The sequence below is a fragment of the Dromaius novaehollandiae genome, chromosome 3, assembly GCF_036370855.1.
Source record: "Dromaius novaehollandiae isolate bDroNov1 chromosome 3, bDroNov1.hap1, whole genome shotgun sequence".
In the NCBI taxonomy this organism is placed as follows: Eukaryota; Metazoa; Chordata; class Aves; order Casuariiformes; family Dromaiidae; genus Dromaius; species Dromaius novaehollandiae.
The window spans coordinates 88,704,871-88,728,431 of record NC_088100.1 but is presented as its reverse complement, the minus strand read 5'-3'; the positions used below and the strand labels follow the sequence as shown (position 1 = coordinate 88,728,431).

General features: G+C 40.3%; 1 protein-coding gene across 1 annotated transcript in view; it reads right to left on the bottom strand.

Annotated features, from left to right (window-relative positions):
- Positions 1-23,561, bottom strand: part of KIF26B (kinesin family member 26B) — a 311,723-nt gene that overhangs the window by 71,887 nt on the left and 216,275 nt on the right. Inside the window, exon 6 of the mRNA XM_026102604.2 lies at positions 1,151-1,357. Coding sequence (XP_025958389.2) covers positions 1,151-1,357 — 207 coding nt within the window. The remainder of the gene's footprint in view (positions 1-1,150; positions 1,358-23,561) is intronic.

Here is a 23,561-nt window from a genome sequence, read left to right as displayed (position 1 = left end):
TGAGTAAGGAATGTAAGGAGAAAAAGCAGCCCCTTAGGTATTACCTTAGTGACATTTCTTAATCTTTCTTTACATTGTTATGTATCTTCCTAGCTTTTAGCAGTAACAGGCTCCAACCTGAAGACTGTAGCAGTATTTTAAGAGGTATGTCATACAAATTTACCCTGAACATTCTTAGATTTAAGATTCAGGTACACTGAACTGTATAGAGCGGTTCTGCAGTAACAGCCTATCAGTTTAGGCTTTTATGTGAAGCAGTTTGCATTTGATAATAAATCACAAAACCTCTCCGAGTTCATGGGTACTTTTAAGCTATCGCTACAATAGTAAACAAAATGGGTCAGCAAAAGGACTGTTCAAAGGCCAATTGGTATGGCATGGCTCTTGTTTATAATCTGAACTCTCTTACCTCCCCAAAACAGGGCAGCCCAGCAAAACAGCCTGTGGTTGATGGTCCCTGGTCCAAAACTGGGTCAGGATTGAGCTAATGATTTGATTACATACCAGTGCTTTGACTAGCCCTGTGTCCCAGCTCTGTTTAGCTTATGAATATGGAAGCAGCCTTATAGTACTGTTTTGTAATTATATTTTGCAATGTTACTTTACTCTTGTATCGTCTTCTTCATCATATTTGGGTAACACAGTCCATCAAACCACTGAAGGAGTTTCATAAAAATAAGAGATCAGAATACATACATGTGAATAGGCACATGTGGATAAAATCACCATCCTCCCATCATGAACTATACAAGAAAACCCTTTATAAATAATCTTTGACTTCTTAATGAATGGAAGATTGCATTACAGAACTGCAGTTGTGATCAGATCGTCATAAACAACAAATAACAAATTTAAAAGATACAGTGACCTATTGATATCTAGTATTCACCTACTAGACACCATTTATATCATTAGCACAATTTATTGCCCATACACATTTAAGAGCATTATTTACAGTAAATATTAAAGAAAACAGAAAATTATGTTATTCAGATATGATTTAATAAACTGGTTTCATTACTGATGATATTGGTAAACCAAATTCAACCCTAGTCTAACTCCACTGAGAGTACTGCTATTGCAAAAGGAATGAATTTGGCTCTGGTGTACCCCACTGTTCAGATAACTATCCTGATCACATTTTGCCTACCTGTGATGCATCCTGGGGGAAAACTGCATCAAAAGCAAACATCTTGGGTGGAACCTGGTTGCCTCTTTTCTGGAAGGCATTCTGACCTCCACAGGTCAATGGGTCATACAGTGTGATTTGCTTCTTACGGGGATCAACCTTTAAGAAAGCGCTGGACTCCGACGTGTCTCTGGCAAGTGTGGAAGAAATGCGCACCATGACTTTGACCTGTCAGCAAACACACACAAATATGACTGCATATGATTAGCATGTTGGATGTATTAGAGTCTGGCATGTTGAATGAACTTTCCAATTACACCGAGCCAAATCTTAACTTGCTTTACTATAGCTAGCGGCTCAGTGGAGGTCAGTGAAGACACAGGAATGATTATAAACAGATTTTAGCCCAAAATGCACAGTGAATAGAGCCAGTCTACTTCAACAAGCAACTTGTGTATTTATAATTATGAGGTACGTCGCTGGTGTTTTAGTGCCCATGTTACTCAAGTACAACAATGAGGTATTACATCACCTTGTCTTACTCTCAATATAAACTGAAAATTAACTGCACCCCAGTGGCCCAATTAAGCAAGCTGAAAGGTAATCTAGACTGCTAAGCTACCAGAACTGCTGTGGTTTCTACGAAGCAGCCTGATCAATAAAGCAAGCACATAAAAGCCAGATCTATAATTTACACCTTTCCGATTCTAATCCAAATGCAAAGAGATGAGCACTCAGTTCTGAGTGTCATCATCAAAGAGTTGTGAAAAGAGCCCCGTTTTAATGGTCAGCTTTTGAAATGCTCGTCAAGGGAGTGGAATGTAATAAGCGATAAAAGATTTGTTAAAACATGTTAGCTCACAACTCATTAAATGTCTACATAATAAGGTGTTATTTCTAAGACTAAGATACATCTTCGGGGATTTAATGAGGTTATACTGCCTCCTTAGCCCAGTTAGTAAGCAATTTAGATAGAAGTAAAATTGAAGATAATCAGTCTGGCTTTGGTTCTTTCCATAAATTTACTATCTGCGGACACAGGAGTTCCTGAAGTTTACAGGGCAAACGTCACTCCTCTCTCAACTCCTGTCTTCTAGCCACAGCTGTACTTACCTTGTCCTAAAGCAGACAGACTTTCATGACAGCAACCAGACAGATCTTACAGTAAAATTCTCCTTAATCGTATGTCACTTGTATCAAACCCACACAAGTTTGGCATGCAGGTGACCAGGAAGAGTCACCTCACCACAGGGTGAGAGCACAGCTGCTGTTGGATTGGCAGATCCATGCTGGTAGGAGGTTGTAGCCCTAAAATTCAGACAAGGCTGCAGTTCCTGTCAGCCTCATCGAGACTGGTGCTCTTTGTAAGCAGGTCTCCTTTCATGCTGGCCTAAGTTCATCCAACATGAAAATGAATCAGCACCTTTGAGAGGTCAAACCTGGGCAAATTCATTTTTGACAACCCCTTTGAAGTAGATGGAATGAGACCAGAAATTAAATTAGATTATTCAATATTTTTGTGATCTCTTCTCTATATGCTTGCGAGTCAAAGTGGTAATTTGACTCCAAATATTTTAACCCTGGTGAAATGGTCAAGAATCTGTGCACATGATTTCAGTTATGTCTGTTTTATGCCATTAGTTGAGGGCAAGCAGAAAAACACTGCTGGGAGGGGGAGGTTCTCAACTGTTCAACTCAGCTGTTTATGAAACCTAATCCCTGATCCCTAACTGAAAAAGCCACTTCCAACATTTTACCAAAAGCATTCTTCTAAGCCCAGCCTTAAGGAGAGGCCACTTCTGCTGCAGACAAAGGCAGCAACACCCCCCGGTAGCTCCGTGCGAGCTTGGCCTGGTTTGCCGGTTGTTGCAACTCTAGGTCTCCTGGCAGTGCAGAAGGGAGGCACTAGCCAGGTTAGCAGGGAAAGAAGGGAGCACAACACTGAGTCCTAGAGAAGCAAGAAAACAAAAAGCAAAATAAGTCTTGAACTGCTTTCCTGTTTTCAACTTTGGAACCATTTTGCTTTTTCTACCGTGTCCCACATTTTTAAACAGATGCCAACATCCAGAACATTAGACTGATCTGCTAAAAAACAAAACAAATGCAACACTTCAAATACTTTAAATAAAATACTTGCTCTACTTTAGAAATGTATTTTTCCTAGATGTTTTTGTGTGGTTTTGGCTGCTGTGAATCTATGCCCTGCAGACCCCTGATAATTGTGTGAGCAAAGGAGAGTTAACTGAATACCCCAGGACTAAGTGTCTTTGGGCTCTGTATAAGGGAACGTGGGTGAAATTTAACAACCCACCACATACAGGCAGTCAAACAGTCCTTTCTGGCCTCAAATTATACGGACATTTAATTTTATCTTCAACCACAGCAGTTTTGTACCAGTACAACATCACTGTCTTTGTTCCTGATTTAAACTTGTACACACAACATCAGAATAATACCTGTCACTTCTTATTGCTGAAGTAACACAGCAAATCCTTCTAACTTCCAACAGCTACAGTGATAGAAGCCCTGGCATCAGGTTTCTCTTTCCCTGGAGTAAAAGACCAATTTAACTGAAATCCTAAAGACTTGCTAGCATCAAATAAACTGAATGAACCACTATAACAAAGAGTTAACTCAGAGTCCCAGGGGATGTCTAACAGCATAAACTTTCTGACCATTTGGCTCCTCAACTCTAGCAAATACAGGCATTTTTCACCAAAAAAATCCATTGCCACAAACATTTGTATTTCCTGTGCATTGGGGATTTATGTTTTGAGATTTAATGCTTCCTATTTGCTATGGCAGAGGAATGTTATATTGATTATATGTGGCTACTCTGACAGGTGGACCACTTCTGGCTGAGGCTAGCTTGTTTGCAGCTGGTATGAAGATGTCTGTGCACTTTGGCCCAGCTGCATCATAGGTGATTCCTCTCACCTCAGTTCAGACCAGTTGGCAGTAGATGTCTCCATCAGAGCCCGTTGTCTGACTCTCTTTGTAGGCAATGGAGAGGCCACTAGGTCCTTTAGCACGTAATTCACACAACCTGGTTTATATACCTGCCTGCTGGATAAGACGAATTGCCTTCCTACAAGTGCTTCTTCCTCTCTCAATACTACTGCAGGAGTCTGGATGCTTGGCTGAGATGCAGGTGTCTATATTGTAAGCTGCCTAAAGGTAGCAGAGAATTCCACATACTTTAAAAACTTTATTCTTTTTGCAGTAAGCATAATAAGAAGCCTGAAACAGACATCTGAGCTAGAGGTATATTCTGAGAAGACAGGCAGGCTTGAGGGGAAGGAATCAGATGGAGATTTAGGAGCTATGACCCTTCCTCATGGATGTGCTTCATTTGCAGTACCTTTGTAACTAAACTGATACAATCCGTCTCTGTTTCACACACCCCATCTCTAAAACTGTTTGAGTCACAGCTTACTTCACTGCATGTGAATGTACTGATACATTTAGTCATAATGTTAATGGGCTTTAAAGGCTTTAAATCTGTTGCCATCAGATAGGCAATTCATAATTAAATATTATTATGCCTGTAACCTAAAACCAAGGATTTCATGCAAAGCATTTCCCAATAGTGGTTATGAAAAGAGTAAATCAATTAAGCTATAGCAGTAGAAATGATGGGAGAACGTGGCCTCTTATTCTCCCATTTCACAGCTTTTCACGCAATTTATGAATGGGGCTGGCAAGGGGAGGTTCAGAATCAGTGCTGGCCCCTGAAAGCCACTCCACAGGGGAGGCAGCGTGAAGAGGGAAGGGCAGTAATTCACCCAGCTATGGGGATAGCACAGGCATTTAATGAACTTAGAAGACTTCAGTTCAATTTCAGGAACAGACAAGTTGAAGATCGGAGTGCTGCTCCAGGGAAATCAGAAACACAGTACAGTTAATTTGAAACTAACTGAATAGTGAAGTTGAAGAACTCTAATGCTTTATGCTTGCAATTTATATTTAAATAAACTATAAATTGAACTTCTCCTTATAGAGGAGAAAACAGGTCTTATGCTCCAATTCCCATGTGTCATTACTCCTTTAGTTCAGTGCTACAATTCTCCACTAATCTCTTTTAATTGAAGGCTTTAAGAGATATCGGTGTGATTACGGGACCACTCAGTCTGCCAGAAATTCTTATTTGAATCCCAATAATCAGCTTTAGACACAGCCTTAGACACACCTCTGACTGTTTCTACAGGAAAACATGAAAGCACACTCTTGAGACATGTGCTGCTGGTAAAACAAACAAACTGGGCGTTATTTTGATCAAATTTAACACATGCAAATCTGGCTGAATTCAGCAAGAATTACCCTATCTTAAGAGTGGAGAGAGTGAATAAAGGAAAAAGTCACTTATTCAAAATCATTATTGTGCCTCTTCTAGGACATAACTTCACCTCTCAATTCTGCTCATGCTGGAAACATTTTTTTAATATGTTTTCTCCTTTGAGTTCATAGGATTTGATTTGAGGACTGTTCAGTCTAACAGCACCCCTTTCATTTACTTCTCTGGACTTTGGTTCCCACCTCCGAGGATTTATTCTGTTCTTAAATGAGTTTACAGTCACTGACTTCCAGAGTATTACTCCTGATATGCAACAGTGCAAATGAAAGTGGAATCAGAAGTACACTGTTTAGGCTTTACCAACAAGGTTTCTTTTAATTTTTTTGTGAAAAATTTGTGTGTTTATAGATATATATTCTCTCACAATATTCTCTCTGTATGGTAATTACTGGCACTAAAAACTCACTGTTCATTCATAGGTACCATTTAGCAGTATCAAGGGAACATACAGAGAAATTGCTGTAATATCACTGCTGTGCTTCTGTATGGTACAAATATACACAGATCTTTTAATTGTCTCTAGTGCAATTTCAGATGTCTGAACAATGTTTCCTTGCTTTCTCCTTTACCTTCTGCATTCCTATAAATACATTCAGTATTTCTTGAAGAAAAAATTGGCTAATTGCAGGACTTTCCCCTGGTAAGCTCAATTTGTGACCTGCCATAGCCCTTTTGTTAGACTCTTGCTCCGCAGAGAAGGACAAAGGTTCAGCAGGCTTGGGAAGCACAACTGATGCCACTGGAATAAAAAAGAAACCACAGTCCGGCCCCAGCCACCGACGCTCCCATGACTCCCATGCCTGCAGGGGTCTATCTGGAGGCCTGGCAGTGAAGGAAGTATGGAAGATGGGAGAGGTAAGCTGCATCAAATGCTAATAACCACGAGCAGAGGCTGGATTGAGGCAACACAAGCAATCAGAGATTGACGGCGGCGATATTATCACTTCCTTCCACTCTCGCCTGTAAGATTTCGTTTGGGGCTCATTTATCTAATTATTGCAGGGATGGGGCTCGACAGCTGTTGCTTTGGGCACTGTGCTTGCCTTTATGAGCTGCTTTTCTCATCAATCATTTCGGCACCTTCTGTCAGACGTGTGCTGTGTAGTGGTGGGAGGCAGGGACTGTGCTGCATTCACACGAGAGACAGGCTGGCTAGGGCTATTGAGCTGTATTAGCACTCCATCAATGTAATGGCAATCACTGGCTGCAGGAACAGCCTTATTGGAGGTTAATGAAGAGTGGGTTTTGTAATTTCTCACTGTTACAGTTGTAAATAATGGTGGCAGACACATATTTTTGTTGTAGTCAGCCACAAAACACTACAGTGCAAAACACTCTACGGCCTCCCAATGTGTATGCACATACACGCTTTCGCATGATGGATGTAAAGCTAGAAGCTTTTCTACAGTGCCCAGAGAACATGAAAACCCTCTGTTAAGCATTTTAAGGGATCTGTCTTCCAGATCATGAGAGATTTAACTGATAATGCTAAAATGAATTCTGGAGGGTCAGGATAAACAGACTGCGCCAAAATGAGACAAATATAGAATATGTTTTAGTGGAAGTCTCCTGGTCACATTCAGCAGAAAATCATAGGCAAACATTGCTGTGTCTAAATTGGTGAGGAAAGCATGTGTAATTGGGCCTCATTCTCCCCTTTTTCCATTTTTCACTATTCTTGTAGGTTTCAGTGCTTCATATTAGCACAAACGAGAAAAGAATCAGGTCTCAGCACTCACATCATTGTGTCGAAATGGCTTTTACTGTTCCTACAAGCAGCAAAAACCTGTTTTGAAAAAGCAGTGAAAACAATTTTTAAAAAATATCATTCTGTTAAGGCTCACAGGTCTCCTCTTTTTCACAGCTGTCCCTCTTTCTTTCTGTGTAACTGGTAAAACAAGGAAACATTTCCTTTACTAGCTCATCACCCCCACCCTGCACAGCAGTAAAACTAATTTGCACTTCCAGCAATAATAGGAATTAGTATGAGCATACTGTAACCAAACACCAACAATATTATTCTAAGAACTTACCCTTATCAAGAGTGTATCCCTGTTTAATTACATGATGTAATTTAATAAGCTCAGTAAAATGTGGTATGAAATATGCTCAGGTCACAGGGCACGGCTCAGTGAATTCTGTCTTGTTTGTGTCAGCAATAGCTTTGAGTTTTGTCATGGGCGAAAGACAGTGCTAAGTACTTATACTGTCTGACTCCAGCATGTACATCCCATCGGCCAAGTCACTCAGCTGTCACATTGCTACTTCAGCATTTGTTAAGATTAATAAAGAGCACTGCAACTTTGTTCTGCTCTTAAAAAGATAGAAAGACACAAGGATCCGCCTGTCATGGAAACAATCTTAGGTCCCTAAGTTTCCCAGCATGCCACAAACAGATTTTATGTTCCTCATTTTCTTTTTGGTTCCTTCTGACCTCCTGAAGGGATGTCTGCACTGCAGACATGCATGGTTGGGGCAATCCATGTGTTGCACCTTTCAAAACCAAACAGATATTTCGCTTCACTTCAGAGACCTGTTAGGGTAGAGCTTCTCCCAGCACAGCTTCTCTTCTTCCTCCATCTGGTATTGTACAGGAAATTTCATGCTCCTTTTTTTCCACAGAATACAGCCTTTTCAAAAGCATCTTTAGATACAGAGGCTACATGTATACTAATAAATTGAACATGGCCAACACTGTTCCCTGGCACAAAATGGCCAGCATCCACACCATGTAACTCTCACCCTCTGATACTCTGTGGCCACATCCAAACAGTCTACTAGGACAGTCTTTTGCCATGATAATTTTTGAACCATGCCTGGAAATTGTTTGGGAGAGCAGTCCAGTGGCCCAACACCATACCAGGGACTGTGTTAACAATATAAGAGAACGGATGATTGAATCCCAGTACCCAGGAATGTTTTGTGCTCCTGTTTAATTTACTTTACAATCACAGCCACAGTGTGGCCATATTTCCCTTGCTTTAAGTTAAATACAAGAAACTCAGGTGGTGCAGTACTGGCCTCTCAAGCATTTGATGTGCCAACTGTTATCTCTGTTCACATGGCAGCCAGGCTGGGAATCTCCATGTCTGCAGACAGGTCAGCAAAACCCAGAAGCACGCACGTCTACAATGCCAGCAAGGTCAGCCCCCCGAAGCAAACTTCTCTGCTCTTGAGATCCACTACAAGGCTGCCATCGCTCCTGCAGGCTACAGTGGGTTCCCATCAGCCCCCTGGGAGCGAGCGCACCAGGCAGTGGGGAGTCGCTTCGCTCTTTCTCATAGACCCCGCTTTTATCTGCTGCAGTGCAGAAAGACTTCAGGGAACTTTGCTCTGCTGCATTCAACGTTTCCTCTTAGAAACCTGCTCTTCCAGCAAAACAGAACTGTACTGACTCTACTGGCACAGGGACTTGGTGTTGATGGAAAACATTTTATCAACAACAGTAACATCTCAAACACCCTCATTGATAATTACATTCACTATATAATTTCTAGGAGTGCAGCTTCCCTTTTTGTGAAGCTAGGAAAAATGTGCACAGGATGTGGCCTGGTAAGTTTAAGCAGGCAGGTTACCCCATCTCTAATTAGAGAAAAGGTGGTGTCTAGGGCTTCCCATTATACAATCTCAAGAGAGTATGAACTCCCAGATGAACAAGACTGATTTTTGTCTAATGAAACAAGAATTTCAATGAAAAGAATGAGGATAAAAGACAAAGTTTCTTTTACACATGCCTTTGAGATGTATTTTCAGTGTTAGAAAGACAAAGGATACACAGGTATTCCACAGAAGATGTATAATCACAATTGTAAACTTTTTCATTATTTATAAAGATGATCTCCATGACTGCATACAAAAGAAGATTCCCCAGTCTGCACACGGCATTGTATGGCACAGCACCATAAATAACGAGCAGCAATGCAATCAGATAAGAAGGATTTACATTACTTAAGCCAAGCTGGAAGAGGTGGCAAATTGCAGTTTAATGCAGGTAACTCTGGAAAAAGATGTGCAGAGCCTTGGAGTGGCAGCTGGTAATGATAGTAAATAAAAGGGACAGTTCATGGTACTGAGCAGGAAAAAGATTTGGGAATTCATGGGGAGAAAAAGAATCTCAAAGCTCTAGACCATCTATTAGTGATGAAAGCAAGGGGCCAGCATTACTAAAAAGTCCATAGAAATGGAAGGAGATAAAATTACCATTTTAGGTTAGAGACCTAACATGTGTTGGGGTATACAGAGAATAAATCCAGTCTCTAGAAGGGGAGTATAACTCTCCTTCAGTGCCATTGGTGGCATGAAACAATCAGCAGAGATTTCAGGGATTAGAGCTAGAAGCTTTAGCAAGAAATTTAATACAAGGCTTTCAAAGGAAAGAAAGAGAAGTTTCTGAAGTTAGGTTTAGGTATTGGTCTAAAAAAGGCAGGTAATGTCCTTTTCCCGAGCAAACAAAGGGGTCCTGGCCTTATCCATGCCCACACTATGTCCTGAGCACATTTATGTTACTTTCCTACCTATGTAATTTCATCAGCTTCCAAAGAATAATTCCTTATTTGCCTGACAGTATACGACATCAGAATTTGACCTTAGTTAACAATTCCCCAAAAAATGAAACGGGTAAAAGAGGAAGTGATTAAACCAGGTTCTGGATCCAAGCAATGATATGATTTATATTGTTATAGCACCTTCTACCTGAGGATCCTAGACTGCTTTACAAGGGCTTCTGATGGGACTGTGACATATATTTACAATTATGCTCATTTTCCAACTGCAGAAATAAAGCATAAGTATAAATGAATCAGCCAAGATGCCAGGAAATGCTTGTATTACCTAAACAGACTACTATCTGTAGTCCCATAACTGTAGGCTATAATGTTTCTGAGGACGTAAATATGATATTAAATTATACCTTTTTTACATGTTATATCACATTTAATACTACCTGTGTGCTTCTATCTTTGGCAGTGGTACAGGGAGGAACAATAGCTACAGAGCCCAAGCAGCCAGCCACTTAGAATTAATGAGATCCATTTGTAATGCTATATATTGTCTATAATTAAAAATACATTTGTTGAGCTTTAACTGAAATTTGTGGAACACATTTTTATGGTGGGCTTGATTCTGCATGCCTCTGGAACAAACGGGATTATTTACTGTGCCAGGGACAAAGGAATAGAAGGTAAGACCTTACCAGATAAATCTCAAGGTTCACTTAACTCTGTAGCAGCCCATCCCCAACAGAGACCAGTCTGCTCTTTGAGCCTCGCCAGCCCTTTCTCCCCAGCACTGCTGTGGTGGCTGTGCTGACCCCCACCTGGGGAGCCTCCTAGCTGGGCCGTGCCAATGCCTGCATGGCTCATGGGCCACTTGGTCCACTTCCTTGAACCTGTTTCCCACCTGGACACAAAGGGGAGAACTCATAGTATCAAAGAGGGCAACATGGCCTGACAGATCAGCTTGTTCTGTGAACCAAATCTGCAGTCCACCAGGGACATTATTGGGCTTGGGAACGTTCACAGTGCCATTTGTGGGCTGTCATTCCTTTGGGGGGGGGGGGGGGGGAGTGTCCCTGAAAGGTCTCCTCCACGAACATAACGTGCATCAGGCTGCCTCTTCCAGCTCCCCCAGCACCTTCTGCTGCGGTTCTGGCTACTCTTCCTCCTCCAGCTTTTCTATTTCTACCCTCCCCAGCTGAAGCCCCACTCAGTTGTGAGATTTTTTCACCAGTCTCCTTCTGACCATAGCAAAAATAGCTATTGATGAACAAGAAGGAAGAAGTCTGAGGGAGGGATTCTGATGACCATCAGACCCATTTCTAGTCCCCCCTCTTACAACACTCCTGAGCACAGCATCCCTAGGCAGCATTCAGCGGCCCCTTGGACACATCCAAGGAGCAATGGATAACCATCAGAGTACTATTCTTAGTATGTCCTTTTGTTCTACATTTTTTACCCTTTAATTCTCTCTCCTCTTTTTAAAATTTTTTTCCCAAATAATCATTTCTTCTCCATCTTCCCCAGTTCTTCTTTAGTCCCACGCACATCTGGGGCATTTAGTTTGAGGAAAAGAACAGTAAGAACATTGGCTAATGAGAGATGTCAGGGGAAGAACATAACAAACAGAGCAAGCCTGGAATGATATTACCCAAGAATATTCTCCCAGCTGCCACCAGTTTGCAACTCACAAACTTACTAAGCCAGTCATCATCTTTGTATTCAATAGTGCTTAATAAATTTTGCTTCCCTGAACACTCACTCAGTCACTTCAGTTGCTTTTTGAATCTATGCAAGCTTTTAGCACCCTCATTTTCTGGCAAGGATTTCCATGCCTTACTTGCATATTTCATAAAGAACCTCTTACTTAATTTGTTTCAAGACTGCTACCTGCTTATTTTATTTGATGATGCCTAGTATTTTCAATCAGAAGTGATGATACCTACTTTACTTCTGCAGGTCACTCCCAGTTGTACAGCACTCTATCATGTCTCCCCTCAACTGTCCCTGTTCTAAGCCAAGCCTGAGATGTTCCTCATGTCTTCCATGTCCTTTTCTGTCCCTGCTGCTCTTCTCTGTCCTCTCTGTTCTACTTTGCCCTTTTTGAGATGGTGCAAAACATTTATGATACAGACACTCATTAAATTTCTAAATAATCAAGTAGCATAAAGAGCTTTTCTATTTTGTCCTTTATTTCTCTCTTCACTAGTCCATATTGCTTTCTGACCTATAATAAGCATTCAGTTGAAATTTTCAGTAGCCACTAGAAGGCACTACAACCTGATTCTTACCCTGTATGGCATGTTAATCCAAGGGACTCATATGCCTGGGCAAATTTGTTCATAATAGCTGAGGCTCAGCAAGCATGGCTTCTGGCGGTACAAAGAAGCTCTTACTTAAGACGTATTAGCTAGCTCTACACTGCTGGTGCAAGTGATCTCTGTGGTGTACTCTGCAGTATTGGTTCCTGGGCAAGCATCTGAGTGGGCTATGGTGCAGCTCATTGCCATTTAATCCTGTGCTCCCTTGTAAGGAAGCAAGGAGGACAATAAGGTATGCTCAGTACTGATCCTGTGTGTGTGTGATCACAGAACCAAAACTTCAGGACTGTAAAGCTTTCCTTGTGGCGTGGACACAGCTGATGTGGTACCTGGCTAGCCTAGTGGCAGAAGCAACTGCAAAGAACTAGAAAACCCAGCTTTGCTGAGTCCTCCAAACATGTTTTTTGTATTGAACATAACTAGTTAGATAACAGAAGAAAAATGATACCAAATCAGAAAGGCAGGTAAACCAAAAAGACATAAATAAAACTAAACAGAGACCCTGGGGTAGAACTAAACAGAAACAGTACTCTGACAAATGGAACTTGCCTAACGTCAGAGGGAGCCACTAACTTCTTTAACTCTCAGTTGTGGTTTACAGACTAACGTTGCTACTGACCCTCCTCCTTCATGAATGCAACCCTTGTAGCAATGAGAAACAGCCAACAAAGTACCCATCTGCCTAGTGGCTCTTACCATTAATGATTTCATCTACTGCTTGCTGCCTTGTTAAATACCGTAATAAATAATGCCAGGGTCTGTGAACAGAACAGGTAGCTAACCACTTGCCCTAGAATGAATATCCAGTGCTTCTTAGCATTCTTTGTATGTGCCCTTAGCAGCAATGCTGCAATCCTAATTCAGGCAAAATTCCCATCGTCTTCAACCTTAGCTGCCATTTCCTGACGTTTGAGTGCTTAACCATGCAACCTTAACATTCCTTTAACGTAGCTGTTCTTCAATGGAATAATTCATTATGTTATGCGTAGCTTAGGGACAGTGTAATACTTTCTAGCAAGTAGCAGCCTTTAATGAATGGCACCTGATCAATAATGCAGAATTCAACATTTGAGAATAAATAAAAAGCCTTTTTTCATGAGGGGTGTCTGTAGGAAATGTCAGAACCATTTATCAAGGGTCCAGACTGATAGCCTGCAGCTGCTGTCCACAAGGACTATAAAACCTAACTTTGCTGAGTCCTGCAAGTATGTTTTTTGTGTTGAATATAATTACCTTTTCCAAAACACAGAATAAGGACTTATTGAGTATGAATGCAATGGTCATTACCAGAGCTTTTTTAAAGCAAAACTTTGATATAATAGTACTTTGTCCCTAAGCTGCTAGTTATACAGGGTTGTTTTATCTTGGTTTCCAGGTGCACCTTTAAAACAATTCTTTGTAACTCTAGACAGGCTGAGCTGTTTAATACAAATCAGTTTGCAAAATGCATTTATATTTGGATTTTGAAACCTCAGATTAACAAGTCGGTTGGAAAAACATTACAAACCAAGTGAATGGTAAGCACTTTACCTCTTTCTGATATCTAGATGAATCATGCATAGAAAGATTAAGTAGGTCTGATTGTCCTTTTATATTTCTTAATACATGATCTGATAGAGAAGCACATGGCAACTCCAAGTCCTTTGTTGACATTTTGCATCCAGCAGTAAACAAAGAAAAAAAGTAGTCATAGTTAAGGGCCATAATCAACATTGACAGATGTGAGCAAGATGATGAAAACAGAGGTTTAATGAAGATGACTTTTGTCCTGCACAGTACAGAAAACTTCATTGTAGGTGCCAAAGTGATCCTGCCTTGTCAAATTCTAAATCCAGTGTGATCAGTTTTCTAGAGATGTTATTTATTTAAATAATTAAGCCTGTCAACTCATTCTGGACTCTCCATATCCAAGCAAGGTTCCTTCTATTGCAGCTATCACCAGGATGGGATCTGCATCAGCCATGCAAGCCTATATTCTAAAGATTATACTCTTGGCTGCTTAGGGTTTGCTCAGGTAGCCTTCACCTTTAGCTAGCCTGAACTACCCACACAATTTGATTTCTCTTTCTGATGCAGCCCAAAACAGTGATCTGGTAGTGGATAAGCATTTAGTGCATAACACTTACTGCAGTGACACCAAGACTCCACTGACACTCCTGAAGATATCCTAAGCATTGCTCCAATGAATTTGCTTCTAAATCGACCTAAAGAGGTTTTTTTCAGCTACTATGATAATTTCTGTGGTAACACTACTATTTTTCATGTGTGGCACAGAATGCCAGAGAACAGTAATGAAAGTAGCAGTCAGTGCACAGGTTTCACAAATGATTGAAGCAACATGCCTTCTCTTGAGCAATAAATGGATCTTTCCTTTTAATATAATTCATCTTCCATGCTTGTCACTACTGCAGCTGAGTATCAGGGAAGAAGTGATTTTTGATGCCTGGTAACTTTTTGTCACTCAGCAGAAAGTAGAAGATTAATGGGGGGGGGGGAAAAGTTGGGGTTTTTTTAGAAGCATCTTCCCACAGTAGATTAGAGCAGAGGTGGAACAAGTAATCAAGTTAATATATATCAGAAAGAGAAAAGAGATAACAACAAATAACACTTATACAGTGATTTTAAATGTGCAGCACAGAATGAAGCTTGATGAAATCTTCAAACTTAAAATCTAAATGCGATCCTAAATAAGCACTGTGTGGTAGGACGAGGAGACAGCTCTACAGCCTGCCTGTCTAGTGAAGGATGGTTTTGTACCCACAAAACCTGAACAAGGTATGTCTTGAAGTAAGGGGGACTGCCTGAGTACAGACTGATCATATACATCAGTATGAAATGCGAGAAGCACAGAGAAAAGAGTGTGGCCAGGGTTAGGACAGGATCCAAATGAGAGTCATGCCAACCACAACAATATTCAGATTTTCACCGGCGGAGCCAAAGCCAAAACTTGGATCAACTTGGTTTTTCCTCACTTCTTTCAGCACATAAAATCCTTCCAAATAGTTCCTGGAATTGACAGTACCGCATTTAGACAGAATGGACTACAGATTTGTCCAGCTGGAAAGCCCCAGATATAGTCACAGACATTAAAGACAATTATTACGCTGAAAAATTAACAAGGTAGGTTTTTAACTGCACTTTCAAAGTTGACTCTATTACTTGTCGTCCAGTACTATAGTTGTATATTAGTCCTTCTTATTTTAAGAAATATCATCACAGCAACACTCATCTGTGAGGCAAACTGTGCTTACCTTTTTTAATAGCCAACCATGATCATGGGGGAAATAAGTACCTTTCATTCTTACACAGTAGCTTTACTACACAAAGTAAAATTAGGATATAGACCTGGTTTTGGATAGTGTGTATCTCCACTTTTAGCATATTTAGATTTTGGATTTGGGGTTAATTCAGATTATTCATGGGTTATTCAGATTACTTATGAAGTCGAATAAATGGTAATCTGTCATAGTTCACATGCAGTTTTGTCTCTACCACTGCTCTTAGTGTATTTCTGTTAAATGCTGCACATCTTACCTGGCTGCATGTGAACACTCATTAGCTAATATTCAATACAAGTTAAAATAAGGTGAATGTTACATATTCACCAAAGTAAAGGAAATTCAACCTGTCATTAATTCTTACCAATTTGCCTAGATGCTGCAAGAAATGCGGTCTGTGTCAAGCTGCTTCAGGGCACATCCCATTCACTGTGTAATAACAAGACAGAACAGGGTATATTTTGAATGGAGTGGCTAACTCTGGATGTCCTTGGATAGCATGGGACTCAGTAAACCTCTTAATACTATTTTAATTAAGCGGCTACAGTCTATCATGTCAAAACATAAAAATATAGATTATATAAAACTGCATTAGGGGACTTTATAAAGCCCTGATCAATGGCCTGCTAGTTGTAAAATGAATCCGAACTGTAAATTTGTACTGAGGGCTTCTCTAAAATGTGAATTATTGACTTGACAGATTGTAATAACTCTTTTCTGAACTATTCTGGTCTATGGTTCAAATCTTTTCTGTATCGCTCACTGACATGCACAGTAAGTCTAATTTACTAGGTCTCTTACTTCATGAATACACACAGACTGCAACATCCTCTAAGATGTATTCTGAAACAGTGTAAATGACCAGCTAGACTAAGCCACGAGGAAGAAGACATCATTTATCTATAATAACTTCCAGAAAAAAGTAACTCAAAATCCCTCCTACTAGCTCACCTGGCAGAATGGTTTCTACTATTAGCAAGGCACACTGGATGCCTGAATATGACAGGTGGAATCTGCTTTATGCACCAGCTACCTTGTCTCTCCTATGATTTCCATTAGAAAAATGCAGTTTATCTGCTATGCTTCAGTATGCCATTATTTTCCACAGCCCTAACATAGGAGATATATCTATCTAATACTTAGCAGATTACAGCTAAACTGCTACATTAATGTAAGTCTCAAAAAAACACTGAGCCCCAAGTTCTTATCCAGACATATTTCAATTATCTTTCATTACCTCTTTAGACTGGAACAAACTTCAGCTCATCAGGCAGGAAAATTTAGGCACAGTAGGGGAAGAGGACCCTCTGGACCATACTGACCCAACAGGCAGTAGAGCTGTGACTGGACCAAGCCACCCAGTTCTGGAAACCGACACTGTTGCAAATAGCTAGAAACAGCATTAAAAACGTAGCCCCAGATAACAGAGAGCAGGGATGGAGCTCAAAGTCTATTTTGCATACACCTTTGAAATGCAGCGTTTATTTCCCTGAAGTAAAAATTCCAGACTTGGATCTGTCAGCAAATTTTTGCAAAATGCCTTCTCTTTCCATTGATAAGAGAAGCACCCTCCCTTACACAGACCTAAATTGCAAATGTGTATCTTATTACAACATATGTGGTTGAAGCTCTTTTGGTTACAACGAATCACAGATACATTTTAACTCCAAAATTTTCAATTGAATTTTTAAAAAGACCAAATACTTAGAATTTCTGTTTTGCCACAACAAAAACTTCAATATTTCAAAATACAATTTTGTTCTGAATAGAAATAAAAGTTCTCAAAACCGAAATTTTCTGCAGAATGCTGAAACTATTTTGGATGAATTAAAAATGTCTTTTCAGATAAAACAAAGTACTTTCTTCTCACTTACTGATCAGATTAGATGAGTATTGGGGACTAGAATGACAACTCAGGGAGCATTTACCCTGAAATATAGCTACCAATAGGAAAAATTAGTTATGACCATGAAGCTATTGCTTTAGTAGAACCAGACACACTAACTGAACATGCAGTATACCAAAATACCAAAGGAGTTAAGCAAATCTCAATAGAAAAAAATAATTATTTTTAAAATCTTTACATTAGACTTCATAAAATTGAGGAAAATAAGACTGAGCAAATTGATATAGATATAAAAAGGACTTCAAACCTTACGTTATCTTTTTGAAGTTGTGTAACATGTATTTTGTAGAGCTAATCTACACTTCATTACTCTCTCTAGAGATGCAGACTCAGAGCAAAGTGTACATATATTCAACACATTTCCCCATTAAGAAATTCATCATCTTAAGATGAAGCAATACAAGTGAAAAAAAGAAAGAAAGAAAGAAAAAAACTATTCCCAAATTCCAACCTAAAAGCCAACACATTTTTGTGCAGAAAACTTTGAATAGGAGCCGGCACATATGGCATAGTTACTGTCTTGAACCTACACTCTCCAGTGAGTCTGCAAAGGAAAAGCAAGCATGCTTCTCATTTATAAACCTAGAAAAGCATGTAGAAATCTGTATCATAAACCCTCTGCAAATAGGTCCTATACAAGAATAAAAATACAGAAGAGCAGTATACAGAACTGTTCTCAAGAAAAATAATGTGTAGATATTTAAAATATTTTAAAAATATAAGTATGGTGCTCATATAGAAGATGAAACCCTGGCCCACTGACTTTATCCATGAACTATTTATCAGACAGGCTGGGTAATCTTAGGACCTCAGCTTGCTTGAGTCAGTCCAATTCTTGAAGACTAACAGAATCTTTTTAGGCTGGAAGAAAAAGTTTCACTAGAACTTATGAACAAATATAAGAAAGGGAGATCATGGGCAGAATATCACAAAAAAGTAGGTCCTGCTCAACAGAGGAAACTCTCAGAAAAGCAACAGAGTACAGCGGAGGTCTACAGGCTGGACTTCACCTGCGAGCCTCCTCCACCTCATCCACCATCTTTTCCTCAGGAGAGAAAGAGTACGGCTGGCTGGAGAGTGCCATTGCCTGAAGAGTGTGATATCTCCTCCAGGGTGTGCACACAGACAATTGCTCATAAGCCCAGCTGATGCCCTCAGGGAAGAGAAGGTAGAAAGCCGATGCATGTCCAAACACTTAGAACAACTTCAGCATCAATATGGCCAGTAACGTAATCCCCCCAAATGGGCTTTCACCCCCTTAACTCTTGAGGTTCCAAATACATTAAAAACTTTGCCGTTGAAATACTAGGAACTAGAGTAAGGAAAAGGTTTATAAGTAGCAGAGATGAAGCAGGCTTTTCTGGTTCTAACATCCCATGACACATGGTTAAATAAAAATTTCATTTTGAATTCTCAGGTAGGGAAAGTAACTCTAGGAATGATAATACTAAGCATTTCCCTTCAATATGTAGTACTCATGACAACATAAGATTATTAAGGTAAACACTGTAACTGGATTTTTTTTTATTATCTGAATGATGGTGTGACCTTAACAGGATTTGTTCTGCAGTTATGGTTCTAAGGGGATGATATGAATAATCTAACCCCTCGCCACACTGTGTCACCTAATTGTCCACAGGTGTTATGAAAGAAATCCTTCCTCCTCTTCTCCCGAGTGAATGCTGTTGCACAGTTTGCAACTTAGTTTAAAGTATCCTCTAAATCACCAGGCAATGGCCTTTGATAGGTGCAGCAGGAGACTGAACTGTACAGGTCACTGACCTGATCTTTGCCAGTTACTCCTAGCGTGTTCATGAATTAGGATGGGTCTATTAGATGTCTTTGCATCTCAGTCTGTACTAAAGGTCTTCAAGAGCAGGATTTCTCCTCCTTCCCTCCACCCAATTATATATTCATACAGAATTCATTTTACAGGCCTTGCTAGTATGACTCGTTAGCAGTATGCTATTAATTACTTTGTAAGGCACTCTACCATCTTAAGGAGAAAAGATCTGCTCATTGCCCTGAACATTTGACAATCAACAAATCCAACACTTAACCAGGCTAACTACTACTCTTACCTGATGAATTCTATGGGATGACTTTTGTAAAACTCAGGCATTGCTCAAAATAGGCTCAGATTTCAAAATTAGCTCTTAAATTACTCAGAGAGTAAGTGTTAAGTAGTCCCAGAGCTTGCAGGATCTCACCTTCCTTAATATACAGGGGAGGCACAAAGGTGCAGAACTATAACTTCGCCTGGAACAAACCGCACAGTGAAAGTTTCCAAACAAGCACCAAATGTTGTGTGTGATTGATGGTATTTCTGTTCATCCTCCATAGACACAGTCTGAACAACTCTCTTGCAATTCTCTATCAACACTCTTCATTTCTCACCTGGAAGAGCTCTACTGCTATTCCAATCCTAAGCCTCTTCTGACGAGAGATGGAAACCTGCCAAAACATGCAGGAGTACTGTGAATGAGGTGTGCTAAAGAGTTCTCTGGGACTACAACTCATTTTTACATAAGGTCTGCACAAGGGTGTGAACCCAGATGTCTAGAGGTAGGCTATTGCATTAACCTACTGTGCCGTTTTTCTGTATTTATAACGAACTCATACTATACTTCATGTGAAAGGCTACACTTCCCCTCAGCCACGCAGTGAAAAAAGAACTGCTGAAATACTCATCTGGACTAAATAACGAAAAAAAGTTCCATGTGGGACCATCTTTTTCACTGACAGAAGATTCATCCCATTCCCCAACACCATAGGGAACAGTCATCAGCTGTCACAGGGGATATTCAAAAGACTTCAGTGGCCTAATTAGGCTGCCAGTGAAGCTAGTGATAAAATTCCCGTTGCTTTTAGAGGAAGAACAGGAGCAGAGGTAGGCCCAGTGCTGCGCTCTGCCAAAAGTTCTGCTCTCTCAGCCATGTGGTATGCCACAGCTCAGACTACATTTTCCTCTGGTCTTTTGGACCTGGGCCATATCCTGGGCCTATATGTCATCTGTTTTGCCAGTCTGATTTAGAAGAGAAGATCACTGAAGCAGCACTGAACAAACTGATGGCAAAGATAAAAACAACAACAATAACTGCCACTAAAGATCAATTTTTCAGTGCATAATGGCATGAAAATCTGTCTCATCTGGGAGCTGTGTAAAGATTTTTAAAATACCTTTCTAAAAGAATATGAAGACTGGCCGTTGGTTGAGCATTCCTAATTTAACACCCTTATTGGGACAAACTGATAAATACATTTATCCAGTGAATTCACTGCCATGACCTTAAAAAGGAATAGACTCTTTTTTTTCCCCTCGATTTCAGACCATGATAAATTCATCTTTTTACTTTACTAGCTCTCTCACATTGTATTAACAGAACTTTATGAAGTGTTTGCCAGGTGAGAGGCTAATCTAATTACATAGACTTTTCTGGATCAGCTCCATTTGTTATAGACTCAGTGACTTGGCTTCTGTCTGTGCATGTATGCGTCTTCATAAAATGATAAAATCAATGTTCTCTCCCCCAAGCTGTGAATTTTCAATACACAGCCTTCTCAAAAGGTTCCAAATGCATAAAACAAAAGGAAAAAAAAAAGAAATTGAGAGATTATTTTCTAGCATGAGTTTGTCTGAGATGGTCATTTCTGCTGTAAAATTACTGTGTATCAATCAAATAATTTTCCCCCCAGTAAAGTCTTTAAAAATGTTTGTGTTTATTAAGACAGCTCTCTCAGATGTAACTTCTTTTTCCCTCCTTACTCCTCCTCTGTCCTCTGATTCCCAGCTGCTCAAATGATTATTGTTTTGAGATGGAGCCAAATTCATAACTGATGTACAAGACTATCTTATGTGGTGAAGAATGGTAAGTAAGTACTGAGGGAGTCAAGAGAAAACCTATGTGGGTTTTGTACCTCTTGAGGGTGTAACGTATCTATTGAGGGAGTCAAAAACAGATGTCTGGTTAGAACTTTCCTCTGTTCCAGTTCATGAAGCTCCATGTGCCGAGTCACATAACTTGTGTGGTGCGAAAGTCCCAGAGCTAGTCCATGAAACGCGTTCTTCTCCAACCGCATCTCTCCTCCTCCTGGGCCCAACACACCAGGCAGAGTTAGCACATCTGTCGGCAGGTCAGAAAGTGGGAAGGAGAATTCACTAGACTTCAAAAAACAAGAGATTCAGTCCTGGCTCCAGGGGAGCTTGCAATGAGGTTCAACTGCAGTCAGTCTCACGTATTTGCATGAGACCTGACAAACTTGCTTCAATTCTCAATGTCAGACCCTAAACCCAGTTAAAATTGTTTGGCACATCTTTGGCAGTGCAACCATTTTAAAGTGCTACAGGGCCAGCTGTAGATCTCCCAATATGGTGAAAGACTCTGGAATCGTTAAATAGGAGCAAAGCTGGTGTTGTGGAAAAACCAATCACCTTTGAAGCATTCGGCTAATCATAAACACTAAAATCCTCTCAATATTTATACTGACAAATCTAAACACCAAGTACTTAAGGGTCATCTGTTGAGGTTCTTGAGAACATACTAGCTATTGGATGCCAAACATTTTCCCCATCCTCAGCTACAACACAGAGGTCTTTCAACTATCCATGCTGATGGGCAGTTTTCTACTTTGTTATAAGAAAATTTCAGTGAAGTTATTCAGCAACCAGTCTGCCTGTATTCTATTAAAGTAACATACTACTGCTACTCCTGTTCAATTTCTCCCTCTCTCTCTTTTCCTCTATCCCCTAATTACTTTGCTATAAACTTGATGACCAAAACAAAGAGAAGAGAACAAAGGTGCCATTACCAGAAAGTCAAGCAGTTAATGGCTGAAGAACATAATGACATCTGCGGAAGGGGGAAAAGTGCTAAGACTGACAGAGAGCCTACTCTCCACTACTTTCACCTTTAATAACTTCCTTCTTGGATTTTGTTAAAACATGAAAATGAAACCATTCAACTCAGATGGCTGCTGCCGGTCTGTCTGCCTGTCAGTCTCGGAAAGCAGTCTGGCTTCTGTGTTTCTCTGCAGCAGCACAGCAAAGTCATTGAGCTGCTGAATCCAATCTTCATGTAAGGTCCACAATGTCAGGGGCTCCCTAGGCAGAGCAGCATATCCGGGGAGTCTTCGTATTCCCACTACACAGCCCCAGATGGGATCACTGTGCCAAAAGTGTGTCATTGGCAGAGAATATATGCCACTCCAAAAACTCTCAGGCTACAGCAATGGATCCTGGCAGGGTCACTGAAAGCACACGTGAGAGCAGCCCTGCGGCTGTTCAGCTCTGGCTGCAACTGCGAACAAAAGATAATGCAAATGCACGAGGAAGGTCAGGAACAGCCTCGAGCCCCTGTTATCCCTCACATTATTCCTGTATGTGAGGTACAGAGGGGACTGAGAATGTGGCACAGCACCTCCCACCCGCAGACTTGCAAGTCTAAGGAATGAAAAGGCGTATTCTGATCATCTGGTTTCCAGTAACATCCAAACTACTTCTAACCCAACTCGTGTCCCTAGGGACATACACCCAGTGAAAGGCCCATACAGATGTCCCCAGGCATCATTCAGGTAGTATATTCAAAAAGTTTACTTTAGATTCCATAAAGCTAAAAAGTGATTTCTGAGAAGCCACAGCACACAGAACAGAAACCAAAATGTTCTAATTAAAAACCCTCTCCCGTTATCAGGGGATATTGGATTAGTACAAACCACATCAGAGGAAACTAGTTAATCCGTGTTTGGTTGACTTGTACACTGGGGAGGCCAAAAGATTTTAGTAGTCAGTATTATTTACAGCAGCTATAACATCCTGTCAGTTTAATGACAGAAAATCCGGCATTACTTTTTTGGCTGAATGATAAGAGTTTTCTTATTAAAAAAAAGTACACATTTCTAACTATCTGACTTCTAAACCAATATTATAAATAGACTTTGATTTGTGATGTTAACTTCAACAAAATCCATGACACATGAATTAACTGTGTTGATAACCTCCAGAGAGTTGCAAATACGAACATGATGTAACAGCCATGGTAAGTGATTTCAGGAGTACTTTAATTCCACATGACAACAGTTCT